Raw genomic sequence first — 23,681 nt, forward strand, 5'->3', positions numbered from 1 at the left:
CTTATTATCATAATCATCCCAATCACAACTCTCATTTTATGTAATCCATTTTTCTTTAATATCAATTCATCACCCTCAACATGTTCGCTCTTACTCCAAAGCCTAAAAACTAGCTATCGAACCTTCAACGAAAATTGCAGAAGTTTACAAACCTACCAAGAAGGTCAAATAGTTAAAAACAGAATTTTTGTGCAAAATAAGGCATTGTGTGTACGCACCAGACAACTCTCCTAGCGTGTGCGTATGCATCATAGTGAGCGTACGCATAACTTGTAAAACTCCTAGAGTATGTGTACGCATGAATCTCCCCACACGCTTTGGTTTGTGCGTGCGCACGATAGTGTGCGTACGCACGCATACCGGATTTTCTGTTTTTTTTGGCAAAATTCTATTTTTAAACCCAAATTTCAAACGTGCATAATTTTTTTGTTAAAAATTATTTTTTATCCGTTCTTTAATCATCATAAACTACTTGGACCCAATTTTTATTTAAGACGAGTTTCACCAAATTTAAGGATCCAAGGGCAAAGTTACAGCGTGTCAAAGTTGGTTGAAAATTGTGTTTTTACCAAAATTCAAAACCTCAAGTTTTTCTAAAGTTTTCAATCCAAAATCAACCAAATCATAATCAAATCTATCCCAAACATTATCATAACTCACCAAGTACCAATTCCACTACTTATAAATCATTTAGTCACCCAAAATACTAATACTTCATTATCAATTCCACGTCATATTCATCACATATATACACATATACAATATTTATATGTAATCCCACCATTTCACTACCACATCCAGCATCATACTCATTACATATACACATATACATTTATTCCATTAAAATTTCAACCATTCAAACATTCAAGCCTATCCTGAGGCAACTAACCTAAGTTTTCTTGCAAAATCATATCTTGATTGATTTCTCCCAAGCCACAAAACACCACATAACCTCATTTTCACAATTTTCATGCCTCCAAAGTCCACTTGACAAGCTTCCAAGGGTTCCAAATCAATTTATCAATCTTCAATCACTATAATTTTGTTCTAATTTCACTAATTTGACTTCAACTTCACATATATTCAATATAATTCCATATAATTTCATACACATTCAAAATTTCAAAATCTTAACCTCATAAAATTAGAAGATTCAAAAGGGTTAATGGTTTCTTACGTCCTCCATTGATGATTGGGGTAAAACCCAATAATTATCCAATGTTAAACTGTACATAAACCACCAAAATCATTAAAATCCCTCAATATCCAAACCAAAAATATGAAAAAGAGAAGAACAGAGAACTAGAAACAAAAATTAAAGATAATTACCACTTTGTTGGATTATAATTGAAGAGGATTCCAAGACGAGTGCGTGATCACAAACGGCTTGTCAATCGGAGCTCAGAATTGAAAGTTTTGAGAAAATGAAATTTGGGTGATTTAGGGGTTAGGGTTCTTCAATCTCTCTTCCTTCAGCGTGCTCCCCCCCCCCCTCTTTGTGTTATAAGCTGAAAAGCTCAAGTGTGGCATGTATATATGTTGGGCCTTGGGCCCAAAACGAGCACGATTCAACTAATTTGGCCTGTTGGTCTATCTTTGGAACAATTCTTTAAAATTAGTGTTAAAATTCGTATTTTTAATATTTTGATTCCTTCTAATTATAAAATTTAATTCTCTAATTTTCTTGATTTATAATTAATTTATTAATTAATTATTTATTAACTTATGAAATTTTGTATCCTACCCCCGTAATTAAGAATTTTGTCCTCAAAATTTGTTCCTCCAATTTCACACCATTCATTCTACCATTCTCCAACATCAATTCAATTACCAATTCACATTCTTCATTCTTATGTACAGGATCATAAAATTGACCAAGTTCAAGCCTAAGCCATACCTATTTGTTTCATTTTTAGCTTCGTCTAACTCTTTCTCAATGACTACAAACTTCCTTACCCTTTAAGGTCCTATCTAACTAAAATCAATCTTAAGTCCTTTTCAACTATCTCAAACGCTAAACAATTGCTCAATCTCTTAGTCTGAGTCAATTCATTATAACCTAAATCATACACTCGCACTTTTCATTCATCGATCCTACTTTCATCCTGGAAACAATCTCATATCCCAAGACTCCTTACTCACATCACTGCAATTGTAGAGCCACCAAAATCACCGCACTTTTGCAACGTCACTCTGATTATAAAACATTAAGGACTTAATCCTTCACTCTCTTCCACCAGAACCTCCTTGAATCTCTGTAACTTTCTAACTAAACACCATCGATCTTTACTTCAACTGCACGAGTTCTAATCCCTTGGTTGTCTCCAACACCAGGTCTATTACCGCCTCCATCACCATTCCTAGGTTATTCGCTCCATCCCTTCAACAGTAGCTCGCACAACAGCAGGTAAAAAATCAGCCGTATCATCTCGGTTGCGTCCACGAGACGTCATTTGGGTCTTGTCCACACTGAACAATCGATATTAAGGCGATCAGTCTTAATATCTCAAGGCTAGTGCTTTGAATCTCCAAAAATAATGCTAATGAACATTTATGCTATATATGTCAAGCAAACATCTTAAATAACATGTACACACAACCCAGAGTATACTCAGAAGCATAGTTAGTCCGTCCCTCAGGCTCTACAGGAACGAACTGCTTTGATACCATAATGTAGCATCCTACTACACGGAACTTTACGCTTAAGTCGTAAAGCAGAAGTGGTAATGTATTATGAACTCTAAAAGAAAATGACGTATATAAATATAGATAAAAGAAATTTTAACTAGAAGCTTTAAAGAAGAAGCTAAACAAAAGCATAACAGAAATCGCATCGCATTCGTCTGGATATTAAAATACAAAAGTACACACACTAAAGATGAGTTGAACTATATATATATTTATATATAAATATATTGTGATTAATTTTAGTGACTAATTTTAGTATGTAAATAGCATTTTTGTTGTTTAACAACAGATATAGCATTTAAAATACAATTAAAATGAATAACAATAATATACCTCCCAACATTTGATGAATCGAATTGTCAATAAATTTAACAAGAGCATCATTATTAATGATCTTTTCTTCATGTTTCCTAACAGAACCTACTGTTTTGGTTCAAATGACAAAATGAAATTAACTAACGCGTCCAAGTAAGTATACGAAGAACCACCATGATTCCAAGAAACTCTAGCCTTTTCCTTCAAAATATATATATAGGGTGGAAAATATATATACATCGATATACATAAACAAAATACAAAACACCAAGCCTTGAAATGGTTCTTCGCTTCCAAAGGATCTCTAAAATGCTCAGTGAGGTGCCTCTCGACCTACATCTAAAAAATAGCAAAATATGTATGGAAAGAGAACCGGGGGTTCTCAGTATGGTTAAGGTACCCACATAAATAATATATAAGGTCTCGGGAAAGTCAAAGGCATTCCTAGAACTCTAACACTAAGATTTTAACTTAGAAGTTATACTAAACTAGAAATTTGGTACTCTATTTACGGAATTCTAGTTCTATTCTAACTCTTTCCCTATTATTTCTCTCAAACCTTCAAATTGCCAAAAATAGAAGAACCCTCAACACCCCTCCACCACTAAGGGATCTCTTAGATACAAACACATACAAATTAAACAAAGAAAGCACAGATAGAGTATAGATATAGCAAGTAAAGCAGGTAGTAGATAAGCATGGATAAGTAGTTAGGCAATCCAAAGCAATGTACACTTAAGCAAAACATACAAATTCATATTATGTATGTCTGTCCTATAGCAGATGAGTTTCATCCGTCAGTTGTATAGCCAAACACGACATGTTAAATAGCTAACTTTGGACAGAACACCACCTCGCGAAGCAAGTGGGACTGAGCCACAACCCCTTGCATACTACCCGCTTGACCCAGAGTAAGTGAAACGAACTGCTACTACTACCCAGGCAGGTGTTTATAACTCAACCCAGAGCAAGTGGAACGAACCACAACCTTTGCGTACTACTCAGGCGTCTCAAATACTAATCTAGAGTAAGCGGGACGAGGCCCAACCCTTGCATACTATCCGAGCAGGCACATCTCAATCAGACTTACTTCCATTTTCATAATCATTCTCTTCATATCTCAATCAAATTCATTCATCATCATCTCTCAGTGTCATAGCCATATTCATCATACTTAGTCATCTCAATCATTATCATTTCTTACTATCATAATCAGCCCCATCATAACTCTCATTTCATGTAATCCATTTTGTTTTCAATATCAATTTATCACCCTCAACATGTTCGCTCTTATTCCAAAGTCTAAAAACTAGCTAGCAGACCTTCAACGGGGGGTTGCGGAAATTTACAAGCCTGTCAGAAATGTCAAATAGTTAAAAACAGAATTTTTGTGCAAAACAGGGGCATCGTGCGTACGCATTATGCTGTGCATACGTACGCACCAGATAATTTTTCCAGCGTGTGCGTATGCATCATAGTATGTATACGCACAACTTGCAAAACTCTCAGAGTGTGCGTACGCACAAGTCTCCCCACACACTCTGACCTGTGTGTGCACAATAGTGTGCGTATGCATGCATACCAGATTTTCTGGTTTTTTGGCAAAATTCTGTTTTTAAACCCAAATTTCAAACGTGCATAACTTTTTCGTTAAAAATTATTTTTCGTCCATTCTTTGAACGTCAAAAACTACATAGATCCATTTTTTTATTTAAGATACGTTTAACTAAATTTGAGGGTCCGAGAGCCAAGTTACAACGCATCAAAGTTAGTTGAAAATTGTGTTTTTACCAAAACTCAAATTAAAACCTTACTTTTTTCCAAAGTTTTCAATTCAAAAATCAACCAAATCATAACCAAATCCATCCCAAACATGATCATAATTCACCAAATACCAATTTCACTACTTATCAATTATTTAATCACCCGAAATACTAATACTTTATTATCAATTCTATATCATATTCATCACATATATACACATATACAATATTTGCATCAAATTCCACTATTTCACTACCACATCCAGCATGATACTCATTACATTCATACATACATATACATTTATTCCATTAAAAATCCAACTATTCAAACATTCAAGTCTATCCTAAGGTAACTAACCTAAATTTTCACGCAATATTATAAATTAACTACAAAAAACTAAAACCATACCTTAATCGATTTTCTCCCACAAAACACTACACAACCTCATTTTCAAAATTTCCAAGCCTCCGAAGTCCACTTGACAAGCTTCCAAGGGTTTCAAATCAATTCATCAATCTTTAATCACCACAATTTTGTTCCAATTTCACCAATTTGACTTCAACTTCACATATATTCAATCTAATTCCATATAACTTTATACACATTCAAAATTTCAAAATTCTAACCTCATAAAATTGGAAGATTCAAAAATTTTAATGGTTCTTTACCTCATCCATTGATGATTGGGTAAAATCCAATAATTATCCAATATTAGATTGTACCTAAACCACCAAAATCATCAAAATCTCTCAATACCCAAACCAAAAACGTGGAAAAGAGGGGAACAGAGAACTGGACACGATTTAGTTTATAGCAAACCCTTAAGATTTTGGAAATATTCAGATGTCCGGATTAATATTCAATGTCATCTACCTTGATCATGCAATAATGATTTAGTTTATAACAAATCCTAGGTGCTTGAATTCTTACTCCTAGGCAATTCAATCTCCTCTAATCCAAACAACTGTCAATTCCTTGATTAATCAATTATACTAGAGAGTTAAGTATAATTTCTTATTGATAAGCCACACAAAATTCTAAGAACCCAAAAATGATGCAGTTATATGTCACGTACCACATTAAGTGCAGATAATTAAAGAGTTGTGACTTGTGAGAAAGTAGTTTCAAGTTGTAATTCTAATGATATAACTTTTTCAAGATTCAAGAGAATTCAAATTAGGTTAGAGTTATTTTTCAACAATCACTAATCCGTAGGATGAAGAAGGAAACCAATTCTTAAATACGAATCAATTCATTAATCAAGGATAGAAGAACAAATATTATTAATTCTTCAAAGTAAACAGAGCTCTTAACCGTAATAATGAAGGTTTAGTTGCTCATAGTGTGGAGAAAATCCTAGGAGAAAAAAGTGTGTAATTGCGGAATGAAAATTAGGAGAGGAGAAGTCCCCGCGAGGACGGATCTCTATCCTATTTATAGTCCTAAGTGAAATTAATATGTGCTTATCAAAATTTAAAAAGTCTAATAAAATCTCATATATTAATTACTTTTTAAATTTAAAACTTATATTTATGTCTATAATATTAAATTATTAATAGTATTTTCAAATTTTAAAAACTATTTTACCAAATATAAATATTGTTATTTATACTTATTAAAATTATTTTTAATTTGATTTACCAAATATAGATACTATAACTTTTAAAAATTAATTTTTATAAACTAGTTTGAAAATCTAGTTTTCACACGTTATATTATTGTTTTGAAACTGTCGATTACTATTAGATAAATAAATATACTTTTAGTTAATACGTAGATTTAGCAGCATGCACAAGTAGGGGTAGCAAACGGGCCTAAACCCGCCGGGTCGGCCCGCGCAACCCGCCAAAAAAGGCGGGTCGGGCTGAAAAATTGGGACCGCCAAATAGCAAAAGCCCGCCTAACCCGCACTGCTTAAATCGCGGGTTTTGGCGGGGCGGGGCGGGCTTCCCCGCCGGACTTAGTATTTTTTTGGCAAGGCGTATTTTTACAATTTTTTTGCCAAAACCCAACTTTCTCCAACCCAACTTATAAGAGAATGAAGATGAAAATTGAGTGTTTTGGATTATGTTTATTTTGTTTTAGAGACAATATTTATAATTATGTTTTGGATTATGTTCATTTTGCTTTGGAAACAATATTTATAATTATGTTTTGTATAAAAATTTGGTTTATAATTATGTTTATTAGATATTTATAATTACAAAGACTTTAATGTTTGTGAATATAAAAATTATAATTTGTTTATACTTTTAGAAATTATAATAATTAAAAGTAAAAAATAGAAAAGATTTTTTTATGCCTTTATATATATTATTTAACAGTTAAAAATTAAAAAAAAAAGAATATTTGGCGGACTTAGTCCGCCAGCCCGCCGTTAAACGGGGTGGGCTGGAATTCTGGGACCGCCTCACTAGGCAGGGCGGGGCGGGTCACCCCGCCAAAGAGCGGGCTTCTGGCGGGACGGGGCGGGGCGGGCTTCCCCATTTGCCACCCCTATGCACAAGTGACCCCATAAATAAATTTTTAGCTGATGTGCATACGTATAATATTAGGTACATCCCAATGAAATTAGTCAAACTTTAACTTAATGTCATACTAGTAATTAGTAATGACCAAGGATATCAGTAAATTATGCGGTTTCAGAGCAGTTAAACAAAATTCAACGATCCCAGTTCATTGTACTTGGCGATAGAGTTACACAACGAACACTGCTAATTCCATGAATCATTTTAATTTGATGGTCGATTTCTCTTGAACCTGAGAGCTTCAAGTTCTTTAAATTAAGACCATTATTGTAAATTGAAAAGCTATCATGATGAATACAACATTGATGCCTTATTCACTTTCTTCAATTATCATGTGTATGCAATCATTTTTCATATCAAATACGTTTATGTAAAGCCTTTTCTCATAAACGTTGAAGAAAGAAAAATACTTTACTAACAAGCAAGTAAAAATAGAAAATGATATTAAAAAAATCATTCATAGCATGCTGCCATGTTATGAAAAGAAATTTTCAGCTAACTAAGCTAGTCTCTTGATTTCTATCTCTCTTTTTTAGTATGTAGTAAGATTGATAGGTATGCACACAAATCAGTCCTATATGCTGTGAAGCAAAATTATTGTTTTGGTTAGAACTACAAAGAAATATCACATTCTTGTTGAATTCGTGAGAAGCCACCTTTACCAACCCAGACAACATAATCAAATTACTTGTGTCAAGCCTTGAAACAACACATACTATATAGACTGCATATTGCTCAAGTTTTTAATTTAAAAACTCGCATGACACTTCAAGCTTCTTAGTTCTAGCATTATGATCATTGTTAATAATCAAAGAGTACACAATAAATGGGGATGCTTATATTGTATTTCAGTCAAAAACTAATATGAAGATTTTCGGTTGATAAAGTCAAATAGACAAAAAAAAAAAAAACGTAAACCTTTTGAAGAAACAACAAAGCCTATCCTAGATATAAAATGAGGAAGGGGAAAAAAGAACTTGCCAAAACCGATTAATAAACATATGATAGTGTTTGGGTTAAGAACGTACCAAATACTATCTTCAATTATAAGCTTACAACCATTCCTGAATTCCCACTAATCTTAGGTTTTGTAGTTGTTTAGTTGATGCAACCCTTATAATTTTTCGCACATTACACTTTTCTTCTTACATTCAATAGTAAACCCAATTTCCTCAGCTTTGGGAATCTTCCATTAACAATGAGACATTGTCCTTCCTCCAACACTCACAATTTGTACTTTAGAAATTTGGAAAACAATCTTCTGCTGACGCATCTGGTAGAAAAGTCTCACTCCTTATCCAATATGAAGACACAGAAAGATGCCTCAGTTGCTTGAGCTTCCATATCCCAATAGGAAGGTAAGTCTCTTGAGTAAAATCTTTAACAGAGTTTCAAGATTCAAAAGGTAAATATTGAATCAGGATCGCGATCTACATCAGATGTATTAATATGTAATCTCAAGTACTTTAAATGAATGAACATATTCAAATCATGGTGTATTGAAAAAAATAACCACTTATTTCCAAAATCTAGAATAGCCGAGTTAGATCCACAGCCGAATCAATTAATTTGTATCCATACAAGAAGCAGAATAAAGAATGAGTGCAGGAACTATCATATTGCTTTGCAAATGACACCAATCAATGTGTCGAAGGGATAACCTATGAGATTTGATATTAAACCTGACTGTTTCTTCCATTGAGTATTCCCGCTGTAATCTCGGTACTCAAGTAAATTATCAAGATTGCTGGAATTGTATTGTGTTCATATGCACAAATGGAATATGTACTTCAACTATAATTTCAGCAATCATTTATATCCAATGCAAACGAGTTACTTAAAATACAGACTGGACTACACGTTAACACAACCTAGCCATCACCGTTTTTATCAGCGGATCATCTTTACAAATATACAAAAATCCAATTATACAAGACAAAATGGATGAAAGAAAAACAAAATTAAATGCAGCTGCACGTATGTGTTACCGGTGCAGAGGATGAGTCCTCCCCATTCCCAAAAAATTACAGCGCTAAGGCTGAGCATTTTCCTAGGACACCAATATTGGCGGTTGCACAAGAAATTAGATGGCCGCAACTGTATGCAAACTTGAATAATTCAACTAAGGTACCATACGCATTCAATCATCGATTTCTTGAACCCATGCTAAACCTGCAAATGTTGAAGGAAAAATTAGGATGGTATCTCTTTATCAAATCTGACAAAAATGAATTAGATTGAAACAAAATCATCTAGTAAATGGTAAATTGGTCCATAAAATTTGTGAGACAAGCTGGTCTCAATTTTTCATTGAACCAAGGGGCTCTCCTGCCCATTTGTCATTTTCAAGTTGTTTGACTTGTGTTTAATGGGGAGTGTTAAGTTCCACAGGATGCAACAAAGCCATGTTTGTGATAGAAGTTAACAGTCCACATCAACCAGGGTCAAACGGCATGAAGATCAAAAGTGGTATAAGAATTAATGTAATGCACATTGGGAGAGAGAGAGAGAGAGACCTTGAAGCACAGTTTCAACTGCTGCATTAGGAACAAGAAGTCCAACAATACGCTGGTTATCCCCAGTAGTTTCAATGCGTACAACACGTAGCCTCCTATGGCTTAGACGAGCCTGTATAGATTCTAACTTAGCATTTTCCACAAAAAATACATGATTGTAATTAAAGTAAAAAGTAATACATAGTGGCCCAAATCCCATTATCATTGTGAGACGAACCACAGCCCTTACGAAAACGGAATTGTGTCATGAAATGATGAAATAAACTCTTAATGAAACCAGAAGCGACTAATAAATTACTTATTATTATCACGAGTAAATAGTCAAATTAGTCCCTGAAAGATCACTCGTTCTCTAAATTGGTCCCCGGAAGATTCTTTTAATCAAATTCGTTCTTTAAAGATTTTAAATTAGTCATGTTAGTCCTTCCGTCACTTTCTTTGTTGATAGTGTCAAAATTTGCTAATGTGGCACGTTAAGTGACACCCAACAAACACCTAGGAGTTTTAATTGACTATTAACATGATTAGTTTATGAAATTAGATCAAATCAATCCCAAATTGAGAGATTCCAATGCCTCAAGTTCTCCCCTCAATTAGGTTTTGATTTGATCTAATTTCATAAACTTATTATGTTAATAGTCAATTAAGACTCCTAAGTGTGTTGGAGTGTCACTTAACGTGATATATTAGCAAATTTTGGCACCATCAACAAAGAAAGTGACCGAAGAACTAACATGACTAATTTAAATTTTTTAAAGGACGAATTTGATTAAAAAAATCTTTCGAGAACCAATTTGAAGAACGAGTGATCCTTCGGGGCCTAATTTGACCATTTACTCTTATCACTAAGCCATTATTGTAGCTGTACAAACGGAAGTACGGAACCATTTGGAAACCGAACTCAAACAAGAAAGTGAATCACTGTCTGAATTGATAATATTTGCATGAAAAAGACCTTTTTATCCACACTAAGATATTTTATGCCAGTGACATACCTGCTTAGACAGGGCCTTTTCAACGGTTCCCCAAACAGGAAGAATGAGGCCGCCCAAGACATTTACTTCCTGCAATCTTCTGCCTACTGTGCAGAAAGTACCTATCTTACAATTGGGACCATGCATGCACTGCCAACAGAAAGAAAAACAGGGTACCAAAAACGTCAACAATATATAATTTCTCGTCCAATAGTTAAAACCATCATTAGGTTCTAGTATCCATGAATTCTCGGTTCACAACATACACATGGGATAGGTTATAGATGGTGTAGAAACTCAACATCAAAGCAACAAGATATTAAAATTAATCAATCCATTTCTAGATATTCGTTCAGTTCAGTGTGCGACAACTGGACTGACAGATTCATAACAATTCATAAATTACTTTTGAAGTATTGAAGGTTTTTCATAATAATCCATGCAAAAGTTGGAGGGCACAGCTTTTAAGTATACGACCAATTTGCAACACAATAAAGGTTTGGATTCATTTAAAATAACTTGCACAAAATAGGCAACCTGATGCAAGTATTAGTGAGTGATTCCATGGAATGAACAAGTGACCGTGAGGTGACACGAGAACTTGTATGCTGGGTAGGTAGCAGAAAAATGTAATTTGTTTTGGAAAAAAGAAGCTGATTTCTCCTAATATTAATATGATGATGCTACATGACCAAGTCATTTTAATAACCAAGTTCAACCAAGTTGGTCCAATAGCTTATTGGCACAATAAAAACCAATTGAAGAAGGAGATGCATAAGAAGAAGAAAAAAGACTTAGTTGAACTTGATTACAAAAATAACTTGTTCACCTAGCATTTCTCATATTCAAATATCAACTGAAATTTTAATTCTTAGTTCTTATCAAGCAAACTAAAGATATTATTACTGTCTTCAAGGCACATGGTCACGTCGTTCAAGTAATTCTAAAATTCAGTAGACCAGGCATTATATACCTCAAGTGTGGCTGGTTTAATAGTCAATTTGTACAATAAAGCCTACCCACATCAGCTAGGCCTACAGAACTAGAAGTAGCATTAACTACCTTCTGCAAGCTAGGATGACAGCTGTACTAGCTGTAACAAACTTAGCAGTGAAAGGTCCAAACTACCCTTAGGGTAGTTTCCCCTACAAGTCACTCAATTGAGGACTTGACATGCACCGTACTCAGTTAAAAGAAATTTCACCTCTCCTCTCTCTTTCTCTCTGTTCAGATCTCTACTACGGTATCCAGAGCTTAGAATTACTAGCGCAATGGAGATTCCAATCAATACCACACTGCAGATGGAATATCCGCCCCCTCATTCATTTGAATTGAGGAAACCGCCTCCATCTCTGTCACTCAAACTTAATGACAAGCAGTCTCATACTTGCCACGATAAAGAGCAATCAACTATACAGCCTTACTGATCGAGGCACATCTTCTCATCCCAATCAATTCAACTTTAAAATTTATATAAAAATTGGCTAAAACAGTAAATAGTAGACAGAACTATATATTTTGCTAAAAGATCTTCCGATACATTTCACTAAAGATTGCCACCCTGCTTGAACATTGCAATGTAGCAGTTGATTTCTGTGCCAAACCCCTTTCAATATTTCATTAACACCAGTTCCCTTGGAAAAAATAAAATCAAGAGTAATAATTCAGGGAAGCAATATACCTGCTTAGATGAAACTTCATATTCATCTTCCCAACCAGTCTGAGCCTTCTCTATCGATGAAATTTTTCTATATTTATTTTTTAGTTCTGACAGAGACATCTCTCTGTATAAGCATAGAAAATTGTGATTAAAAAACACAACTAAATGCAAAGGCTGGTCAAGGCTGACAAATAGCACTACATACCGAATTGATTCTCCAACAGCAGGGCGAACTATTTTGTACATACCCGAAGCAGAACTGAGAAGAATAAACAAAACAAGAAAATAACATAAGTGATCAACAACAAAACTTTAACTCACTAGTAAATAGAAGTGATCAAGTAGACATTTGTATATTAATTACATGGCATCGTACATTATGAACCTGTGTATTTCTAACACTCCACCTCAAGTATAGACATTATGAACACGTGGGCAGGTGTACAGCAGGTAGAGATACAACGCGAATGGTGCAGCCCAACAGCATAGATTACTCTCCTATATATATGTTTTGTCTCCTTCATTGTCGAGTACAAAAGAGTAATATATTCATTGCCTCATTTGTTAATTTACTCTATTATTTCCCTGATTAATCATGGATCTCAACAGTGACAATAAGCAAAAGAACCAACTTTTCTTCAAGAATATTGAAGAGGAACAGGATGGGACGCTACAAATGGACAGTGTTATGGCATGCTGCAGGTTTGATGTCAACATAATGCTATTTTTTCTTATGTGAGTCTAACGGAAATAGTGAACTATACCTTTCAAATGCGAGAATGAAATGACGTTTTCCCAGCCACTCCCTCTTGGACTCGTAAAACCCATCATTAGATGAACCAAGCCCATCCTTCTGCTTTTCATTCAACATGGTGCTTGCTGACTGGTCAGTTAAAATTGTGAATAATAGGTCATTGTCTTAAGCTTGAAATACAGCATACTGTTAATTTAGTAATGTGCATAAGACCAATCACCTCCCACGTGATTCCCCGATCCAAGATGAATGTAAATAGAACAGTTGAAGCCCCAGTCATCTGATCAACATGTACTGTCTGCATGAACAAGAAAATGTCTCCAGCTAGTATTAGCTAGATAAAATTAACACAAAATAAGTTGCCACCACATGTTCAAAAAGAAAAAGCAATACAATACCTTTGGTGTCCCTTGTAGTTCAATGACGTTAGCTTTCAAGTCAACAATGCCTGTGTCAAGGTTACCTTCAATGCGAGCATTCTGAACGAGAAGATCCAAGATACTAACGAATAACTCAAATAACCTATTATTACAGCTGTGATTAGCATATTGAATAAAATACTAAAAGGCATTAAAAAGCTTTCGATTAATAAAAGACAGACTTATTCTGAATCTCAGGAGGTAGTCCCAGAAGCCGATTGAGAAATCGTCCAACATCATGCATATCTGAATCGATAATGCGACCAGACAACCTTCCAAGCTCTTTACCATTAGCTACAAAATAGGCATGTGTTTAATCATGTGAATATTAGATAAAATATGAATATTTACAACAATCATACCACAAATCTAACTCTCAGATGATGGCCATAAAAGAGTTACCAATAGTTGTGTCCCTAACTATTCCAACAGATACGAGAGCAGCTTTTGCATGATTAATAAAATCTTGAATAGTTTCTGGTCTGTCAGATGAACATCCTTGAGGTACTACAGGCAAAGAATCCTAAAGAAACCATTTTCATCAAGAGATAGATTTAAGTCAATGCATGCGAACTAAACATTACAATATAGATATTTGCATTGTCAAAGAAAATTATTAGACCTGATCCATTATTCCTTTGTACATAATCATGAGTGCCCGTTTTCCATAAGCACTATCGTAATTATAAGCACTTAATGTAGGTCCAGCTCTATAGGAATTCAAGGAAAGCAGACACAACATAGCCAAAGATGTCAGCATTCAACCATGCTTAGCTCAGACAAAAGAGAAAAAGTTTTCAAGTACCACATGCCTGCGGTCCCCTTGAGTCAAAGCACCAAGTGATTCTAATCTCTTGGCAACAATTGATGCAAACCGTCGTTCTCCACCAAGATTAGTAAAGAGTAACCTGTAAAGTTTTATGAGAATGCAAATTAAGGGTAGGCCAAGAAAAGAAAATGCAACAGCTGTACTGAACATCAAAGTGGTTGTGCAAGAATAAGACCACAGACTCTAGAGTTGGAGATAGGGCCACAATCCCTAGAAAGAAAATCATTTTGCCTCTGCATATCTATCTCAATCCGTAAAATTAACAGATTTAATCATGTAATAATTGATACAAACAATAGAGATCTAGAGGGTTGCACACCCTAATGGCGTTTTATTGCTATTTCATGATACCAAGAGCTATAGAGGTATTTTCAGCCTGTCTAATGCTTGAAGCTATATGAGTAATTGGGCAGAGGTAATTTCAGCCTGTCTAATACTTGAAGCTATATGAGTAAAGAAACCAGCTCATTGAAGGCATGATTGCAGGTGTATACTGAAAGGTTGTGGCAATGGCCCCTGGGTAACTGATACCGAGAGATAAGACAGTGTTGACTTTCTTTTTGTACTGTTGCTGCTGTTTTTTCCATTTTTAGCTTAATTCCTACTTAATTTCACTGTTTCATTGGTATTATATTTTCCCTTTTATACTTATTCCCAATAACGTAGCAGAGATTTTTTCATTTGTCTAGTTACTATTGTCTCAAAGACTTATTCCCAAGATTATATGGGATGTCATGCTTGGCATTGTAGATTAACTTGGCTAAGAAACCCCTATGAGAGGGAGTAGACTTGGTTGCAGCAACTGCAGGAAATTTTAAATGATATATCTTCAAGCATAGAATAACAAGATGAGGTAACTTCATTCTAGGGAGCTGGAGGAAAATTCTCTACTAAATGTACAAGATCAAAAGGTGTAGGAAATCTCAAGTATCGTGGTGGCCGACGCTAACTTAATTATCAAGGTGTGGTGCTTAGCGGTTACCCCCAAAGTCGAATTATTTGTTTGGCTATTGCTTTGTGGGAGGCCCAATACTAAAGATTGACTGCTTCGCCTGAATATACTTCTGGTACAAGTACAATTATGTATTACTAAACCAAACCCAAAAGATGCGCGAAAACAAAATGTATAATTCTTTTCAGAAAATAATTTAGTACATTATACTTTAAAAAGTAACGAGAAATCTATTTATTAAGTTATTTGTAGACCATGTTAATTTATGGGCAACCCACAAGTTTATGCCAGGCAAATACAGACCCACTAAATTAAAGGACAACTAATTCCAGGCAAATTACTATTTACCCCTCCGTGTGTGGATGGAACTCAATATACAGCTCTAGGAACAAAAACAAAAGAATGATATGTAACCAATAGGGGAAAAAAAAAGAAACATGGTACACAAATTTAGTCAATAATGCCTACTGAGGCTACTGACCGATATTCAGGTGCTGAAGCTTGATTTGAACGATGAGTTCTTCCAAACTGCTGAATTGCTCGATCAGCACTCCATGGAAGTTCCAAAGTTAAATGAACCCTTCTTTTCTGTTTTTTTAAAGTAAGAAGAGCACAGAACGAGGATCATTGAACAGAGAAAGAAACACAAAGCTGAACATTTGAAGACAAAATAATGTAGGACAGAGCAGAATTGGGAAACGATACTTTGAATTAGTTTGATATACCTGATTTGCAGCTCGTCTGTCTGCCTGCAAGGAAACACCAGCTGATCCAGCTTCTGATATAATAGCAACTAACTTTTTACCATCCATAAAGAGCTGTCTTTCATGCATGTTAACCATCTCCATAGTGACATCCTTTCTAGTGAGATGCAGAGAAAACAGTATATTATGTACAGAGAGGTACAAAAATATGTTCTTTATTACATATAATAGCACAGTTCCTCACCATCCTTTATCTTTTTTCTAATACCAAATCCACTTCATTAGTGCATAATCATCAATTCTCAACCATCCCATTTCAAAAATTTTATAAAACTGATGGACACAAAATACAACTTACGTATTGCGAGCCTGGTAAGTTACACCCTTCCCAGTAGATGCCCTCACAAGCATTCCTCTCCTTCCTGTCACTTCAGCAACCTTTTCAGGGCCTCCTAGCTGCAATTGAGTTAGATTACAGTAACAGGAAAGAATTAGTCTCAGCACTGCATCCCCCAATATGCAAAAGATTAACTTTAAACTAAATTTAGGATCTGTTTGGTTTGAGAAACCATTTTCCGCTTTTATTATGTGTTTTCCTTTTAGAATTTTATGGGAAAAAGAAAAAAGAAAACACTGAAACACGATATCCTGTTTCATGTTTCCATTTCTAGTTTTTTTTTTTTTTCCTTCACCAAATTCTGAAAATAGAACACACTAAAAACGAAAATGAAAATAGAAAATGAAAACACAAACCAAATAAGCTCTTATCATATCTGCCCAAGCTGTAATGGTGTATCCATATCGCAAGATCAAACTACTTTCCCAATACAAATACAGTTATGCTTATTGTTGATATTATATTCAGTCAATCAGCTATATTCAGTCAATTAGGTTAGATTAGAATCAATTAGGATCAATTATGAATGATTGTGTTTATCTTTAGTAGGTAATGTAATTATGTGTAATGATTAGCTAGTGTATATAAATATACAAGCTCAGGAGTTCAGTAACCTCAAGCTTTCATATTAAATCACTGTCTTAACACCTATGATGCAAGAAAATTGAATGGGAAAATTTGAACAAGGAGAATTCTGTTTTTACTTTCCATTGCCGAAGTGGAAACCAAGAAAAGTTGAATGATGAAAGCAGAATGTAGGGCTCATATATTACTTATGAATCCAAATATGTTAATTTTGTAAGCCGAGACCAACACAAATCCTAGCGGCAAACCCAGTTCTTCACATAAAATCTCAAATCCTGTTCCTCAAATCCAAAATCGTTTGGTACTAACAGTAAATAATTGGGTGCAACACCATGTTTGCTATTAGAATTCAATAGGCCTAACTCACCCCAAAAGCAAGCTCAAAGGGTGAGGGTTGCCTCACACTATAGAGACCTTACCATTGATAGATGTGGAACTTGTAATACACCGCCTTCATGCCCAAGAATGATCATTTGGAGCGTAAACATTTGCGGATGGGTGGCCCAACAAATTTGAATCAGATAGGCTCTAACACCATATTAGTATTTGAGAAAGTGAGAGAAGAGAGAGGAGTGAGGAAGTAGAGAATCAGAGAGTGTAATGCGAATTGTTCATTCTCAAATCATCATCATTGAAGCATTGAATCTGAGCTTATATATATAGAGGAGAAGCTTGTTCAGCAAACTAGTGTAAAGGGCAGAAGAGTCTTTGCGTGCTTTAGTTAGGGAAGTCTATCCTATCTGGCACTTGTTCTAACTTCCTAACAAATTGATTAACTGCTTAATCCTATTCAAGTGTTTAATAGAGCAAGAGTAGCAAGAGATCAAACCTTATTTAGTTTCTAAAAAGATAAATAAGAAAATTAAAAAAAAATTAATTGTTAAGCATTAGTGAGATGTAGGGTGTAGTTGGTATATCAGTAGACAGCAAAGGAACAAGAATAAGAGGAATTCAATTGTTGAAAAAAAAAGGAGTGAAGGTCTCTTCAATACCATTAATTACAGGCCTTGCCTGATGCTAATCATGTTGCATTAAACAGCAAAAACAAATATTATCTCTTCTCTCTCATCCCCATTTTTCAAAGTTTTTGAATGTCTCTCCTATCTAACAGACTGAGGAGGACTAGATATGCCATTGACGAGGGAGTTTCTTATGAGTTTTATTACACTGGTACTTGTTCCCAACGGTTGTTTGGGAATCGGATGGAACCAATTGGGGAAGGCTTCTGCAGAATTCTTTGTATCTGATCCTGCCAAGGCTATCGAAAACAAACCAATACACTGCCCCTCCTCCACTGTCCCAACTTATATTTCGGGAGAAATCCATCTCAAATGTTGTCTAGTTTTGTGATGATTATTAGGATCCTAGTGATGATCAACCTACCATGGGAGGCCCTTTAAAGTTTAAACTGGACACTCCTTCAGGGATTAAAAAGGACAGTGTCTTGAGTTGAAGACAGGGAAAAGCTAAAGAACATTATTAGGGAAGCATCCACCGTTTTCCTCTTAGGCATGTTGAGATATTTGAAAACTATGCATTATAGATAAAGCTTGTTTGTTTTGCTTTTGTATCGTATCCTCTATGCTGTATTATCCTTCTCCACATCTTAGTGAAATTATTCTTTTATAAAAATAAAATAAAATTTCACATTCACACATATATTAGGAAACCAACAAGTGGCTACTATTTTTTAGTAGTGATCAATAACAGGTTAATATTTTATCATTACCAAGTAAATAATCTGAGGAATATTTTACAAAGCAATAGTGACAATAAACATGAAAACACTACCTGGTCAATAATATCATCCAAAGGATTATTTGGAAGATCTAAAGAACGAATGATCTCTAATATATTTGTCTTGCGTTCCAAGGCAGCATCATACCTGCATCATATAACATTAATCAATTCCTTACTAGTTATTGTAAACAACACTTTTTGAAATAGCAACACACACAGGGCCACACACAAAATCTAGACTCAGAATTTTTAATTAATTGACGGGTGAGATATTTGCATTATGATTTCCAGTGTATAAGGTATTTACACACTGATGCAGAAGATTGACCAGCAAGCTATTCTGAAGTTAGTTATGACAGCTGGAGGTATTTTATCTTTACCTGACTAGGTGAATTATAACCTATGCTCAGACAAACAATTAACTTTATTAGGTTACTATACTAATTTTTGCTACAGGTAAATTACCAAAATACACCCAGAATGAATAAGACGGGGAAAAGTAATAACTTAAAAATATGAAAACAAAAAACACCAAAAGATGGTATTAGTTCAACAAAAATAACAAAAAAAAAAAGGGAAACTACCATTGGTTTCTGAAAGTGGCAGCTGGCTTGTGCATTCTATCCAACCTTTTTTATAAACATTTGGATAATTATTTAGGATGTACATGCAAATAGATACTGCAAAATTCGATCATTAAACCCCTTTTATCATTTTTTTAAAATAATATCGCCAAAAAAAAAACCACATGGAGCAAAATCAACAAATTTTAGCAATGGAAAGATATCATCATATCCGATCTCTAGAGCTCTTTGGTATCTTTAGGAGCTTTTTAATCATTTTCATCATTTATAGTTATGTTTGTCAGATCCTAAATCTTTCAGATGCATTTTTTGTTGTTTACCCTTTTCGCTACTGAAGAAAATGGAACATGCAGTTTCTTTTGTAAACAGCTACCTAAAAGCAAACACTCATAACCATAAAAAGCAATACCACAAGTCAAGAAAATTGTCCATATTGTACACCTCTTTTGGAGTTCCAATATGTATGCTTGTCTTGCTTGAAGATATTCATCAGTTTTTTCCTTGCACAAATGGCACGACCACTCTTCAGGCACTATATCACCAATTGGTGGCACCAAGCAAGCTGAATGAACTAATTTACCACAGCAGGAACACCGCAATAGTTTTTTCTTTTCCTGCAGGATAAAATAAATTAATCTAGCATCACCATCATCAAAATATTTATTTTTCCCTCTATTTTAAAGAAATTATCAAATGAAAGATTACATCCTCAGTAGTGCAAATTTCGCATATCTGAAACTCATCGTCAGAATCTGTGGAATCAATAGCCGATTCACCTGGACCAACCCAAAAGAATATTAACAAAATGCAACTTAAGAATTTAACACTAATACCTTGAGAAGAAATTATATAACTCTAAAGACCATATTAAACTCGCTTTCCATTTTCAAAAAAGCCAACCAAAAAAAAACTCCACTTCAGTTAGGTGAAATTCAACCCCCTTTAGTCAATTCCCAATATTAGGTAATCATACACCTGGTAGTCTTGTATTTTCTAAAATATAACACTAGACACCCTTCTAAGCAACACTAACATCCCTTGTAGCATGGTTTTGGGGAGGTCAACATCACTAGACAAATATAGGGAGGAAATGGTAAGTTTCACCAAACCCCAAGGGAAGCCAATGTAATTTGCCCATTTTTAAATTGCAATGTCGACAACATGTTGCAAGACATTAATGTGTCATATTGCAAAACAGAGAAAACAGTAATAATGGAGTGAGTTGATTTTATGAGTGTAGTTGATTGTATTAGTGTGTGTTGGTTAGGATTACACCAGTGCAAGCTGGAATAACGAACACCAGCTGTAATAAATAATTCTGACCCTGTGAAAGGCACTGCACCAGTCTCCATACCTTAATTACTCTCCCTCACACGTACACGCAAATACATCCTATTATCTAAGAAAAGCTGTACCAACTAAATGCAAGCAGCAGAATCTTATCTCAAGCCAGGTCCTGCATAATAGAAAACTACTTGAGTTATGGATTTCACTAAAATCTTCCATTTCTTTCAGACAACCATGGACTTCAAAATGCTAGTCCATAATCAATATCTAACATAAATACCAATAGAGGAGTGTAGTAACGAATCAACAAGTGAACATTGCATGAAGATTCTCAGTCCAACCCCCCCCCCCCTTTCTTTCAACAGCCCCCACACCCCAACAAAAAAGAGGAAGTTAGAGACATCAGTGACTGTCATTTGAATACTTTAGAAAGAAAATGGTAGTGGAATGAACTTAGAAAGATTGACTTTGATTTGAATACTTTAGGTACAGCAAAACATGTTGTATATCGAGAGATCTTTCACACAAACCAGTGACGTAGCAGGCTTATTGACATTAATAGAGAAAACTTGGAAGTGACAGATAGGCTTAGAACATTAGGACAGCAGTAACTACCTTCAGCCAGCTAGGATGATAGCTGTACCAGCTGTAACTAACATAAAAGTGCAAGCCCATTTTCCATTTTTTATTTGTTTGATAAAAATGAATCCACTAAGATGAGGAGAAGGATAATACAAACTGGGAATAAGGGTTCCCCTATACAAAAGCAAAACAAAGCAAAAGGTTTATCTAAAAGCATAGTGTTAGGGACTTGGGTAACATAGGGTGCGCAACATCCCACTCCCACATCAATTAGTATAAGATGCTTGATGTTATATTTAAGGTGGGTGGTTCTTCCCCCTTAATAGCTTGCTTTTAAGGTGTTTGCACTTTCCTTCGGTACTTAACAATGTTATCAAGCTTCAAGCCTGGTTGTAGATGGCATAGAAAGAATTACCTATAGGCTGGATTAGAGTAATTACTGAATACAGAAAGCTGACAGCCAAGTGGTTACCACTGGGTCAGTGTCGAATGAAGCCACCATATGGCTCTCTAGGCCCGGTGTATTGTTAGGGACTTGGGTATTATGGGGTGCCTAATGTCCAAGAAGAGTGGTTTTTTTTCCCTTAATAGCTAGCTTTTAAGGTATGGTTTCTCAATTTCCTTAGGCAATAAACACACAGCCTTCTAGACTCAACCTCTTAAGAGGGAAAGTCCCATGTAAAGATGAATATATGGGTAATACTTAAAACGTTATTTTGTCAAAAATCCTGGCATTATAAATATAGGTCCATAGACCATACCATTGCTCTTTCCTAAATATTTGACTTTTTGAAAACAATAGCTTTATTTTTGTTATGCAGTGCACCTAATATAGTTAGGGAAGGTCACGGTTGTAAATGGTTCCAATAAGAGCATTATAAGAGATCAAACTTTAGCACAACAGAAACAAGGATAAGTAGAGAAGATGTAAAATTCTGTTTTGCAAGACTTACTTTCAGATTCTTCATCACTTTCAACATCGCTTGGAGGTTGCCATTTGGCAACTTTTCGGACCCTTCCTTTTACTGAAACACCAGGTGTTGCCGAGTGCCTCTTCCTTTGGAGCTCCTTTACCCCATCCTCCCCTATAAGACAAACAAAAAGAAGAGTTGATAATACCAATTATATAATAATGAAAAGCATCTAGCAAAACAAGACTCAAACCTGGAAGAAGTTCAGGTTTTTCTGGTAATGGGTAATTTTCTTCCACAAATTTAAGCAGTAATTCTCGAGGTCCCGAAACAAAATCATCAAGTTCAGAACCCTATACAAAACATTAATTAGAAAGTACCAGAAAACTAAACTACACTTTAAGGAATAACAATAGCATTTGAAAACATACGTATCTTGTCACAGCTTCCTCTGTTCTTGCCTCTCCTGTACTCTGAAGACCAATGACCACACACTTATCCTCACTTAAAGCTTGTTTTGCAAGTCTAACAGTAGCAGGAACTTTTGCAGACATACACATATGTCTAAAGAAACGCTACAACAGACAAGTAACATTAACAGAAAAGCAACAATTACATATATTTAGTGCAAAAAGAAGTCAGAAAGAAAAGAAATTGTATCAGCAACAACTTAAATCTAATACCTGGTGACTTGCCCAGTACAATCTCCAAAGCTGACTAGAATTAGGTTTATCTTTATCATTCAGGAAGGCACTGGCCGTTAGTAACTCTACACGCAATTCTGCCCAAAATTCTGCTGCCTTTTTATACATATCCTAAAATGTATGATATGGAGAATTACATGAGATGAAAATATTGAATTCATGGGTAAATGTGTAAACTTGCAGATACTTTAGATGACTATTATAAATTAATATGATATTAAAAGAACATTGAACAAAGTGATGGGAAATTCTGAGTTCTTTTTTTTCCCTTTTTGATAAAAAAATAAATTCACTAAGATGAGAAGCATAATAAAAATTGGGCATAAAGGTTCTGCTATACAAAAGCAAAAGAAAACAGAAGATTTGTCTATAAAGCATAGCTTTCCAGTCTCTCAACATGTCTGAGAAATAATACAGTGGAAATCTATATTTTTCAAGATACCAGCCCTTGCCAAAAAAAAAATTTCCTCTGTAGCTTTTTCAGAGAGAGATTTTTAATATGAAGGGGAAGAAAAACCTCTAAGAAAGAGCATAAGCCATCTGCTAAAAATAACAAGACTGTACTTTCAGTGTAGTGTACAACACAGGAATTTGTTAATATAAATATATAAGACTGATATAAATGATATATATTTAATAAAGCATTCTATTAATACATAAAGTTATACTAAATCTCACAAGTATATATGTAAAACATGGTGAAATATCAAATAGAGATTTTCTTGGCGTTGAATTTGTAACATATATGTTAATATTTATGTATATGAACGTATATGCCATGTCCTTGT

The 23,681-nt window shown here is 34.7% G+C and overlaps 1 protein-coding gene and 1 long non-coding RNA gene across 2 annotated transcripts in view; both read right to left on the bottom strand.

Moving 5' to 3' along the window:
* Positions 1 to 696: 696 nt before the first annotated feature.
* Positions 697 to 1,509, bottom strand: LOC140174615 (uncharacterized). The gene is made up of 2 exons (XR_011864352.1): positions 1,330 to 1,509; positions 697 to 1,226 (listed from the first exon to the last, which is right to left on the bottom strand). It is a non-coding gene; the product is annotated as an uncharacterized lncRNA (long non-coding RNA).
* A 7,432-nt stretch (positions 1,510 to 8,941) lies between these two features.
* Positions 8,942 to 23,681, bottom strand: part of LOC112707550 (protein FORGETTER 1) — a 30,452-nt gene continuing 15,712 nt past the window's right edge. Inside the window, exons 11-32 of the mRNA XM_025759311.3 lie at positions 22,873 to 23,004; positions 22,621 to 22,764; positions 22,443 to 22,542; positions 22,232 to 22,363; positions 20,115 to 20,185; positions 19,851 to 20,023; positions 18,877 to 18,970; positions 16,462 to 16,559; positions 16,125 to 16,260; positions 15,881 to 15,987; positions 14,431 to 14,526; positions 14,241 to 14,328; positions 14,021 to 14,141; positions 13,801 to 13,912; positions 13,598 to 13,721; positions 13,420 to 13,497; positions 13,210 to 13,328; positions 12,651 to 12,704; positions 12,467 to 12,569; positions 10,807 to 10,935; positions 9,812 to 9,923; positions 8,942 to 9,467 (exon numbers count right to left, since the gene is read on the bottom strand). Coding sequence (XP_025615096.1) covers positions 9,436 to 9,467; positions 9,812 to 9,923; positions 10,807 to 10,935; positions 12,467 to 12,569; positions 12,651 to 12,704; positions 13,210 to 13,328; positions 13,420 to 13,497; positions 13,598 to 13,721; positions 13,801 to 13,912; positions 14,021 to 14,141; positions 14,241 to 14,328; positions 14,431 to 14,526; positions 15,881 to 15,987; positions 16,125 to 16,260; positions 16,462 to 16,559; positions 18,877 to 18,970; positions 19,851 to 20,023; positions 20,115 to 20,185; positions 22,232 to 22,363; positions 22,443 to 22,542; positions 22,621 to 22,764; positions 22,873 to 23,004 — 2,355 coding nt within the window. The 3' untranslated portion in view covers positions 8,942 to 9,435. The remainder of the gene's footprint in view (positions 9,468 to 9,811; positions 9,924 to 10,806; positions 10,936 to 12,466; positions 12,570 to 12,650; positions 12,705 to 13,209; positions 13,329 to 13,419; positions 13,498 to 13,597; positions 13,722 to 13,800; positions 13,913 to 14,020; positions 14,142 to 14,240; positions 14,329 to 14,430; positions 14,527 to 15,880; positions 15,988 to 16,124; positions 16,261 to 16,461; positions 16,560 to 18,876; positions 18,971 to 19,850; positions 20,024 to 20,114; positions 20,186 to 22,231; positions 22,364 to 22,442; positions 22,543 to 22,620; positions 22,765 to 22,872; positions 23,005 to 23,681) is intronic.

Source organism: Arachis hypogaea, chromosome 8 (assembly GCF_003086295.3).
Source record: "Arachis hypogaea cultivar Tifrunner chromosome 8, arahy.Tifrunner.gnm2.J5K5, whole genome shotgun sequence".
NCBI classification, from domain to species: domain Eukaryota; kingdom Viridiplantae; phylum Streptophyta; class Magnoliopsida; order Fabales; family Fabaceae; genus Arachis; species Arachis hypogaea.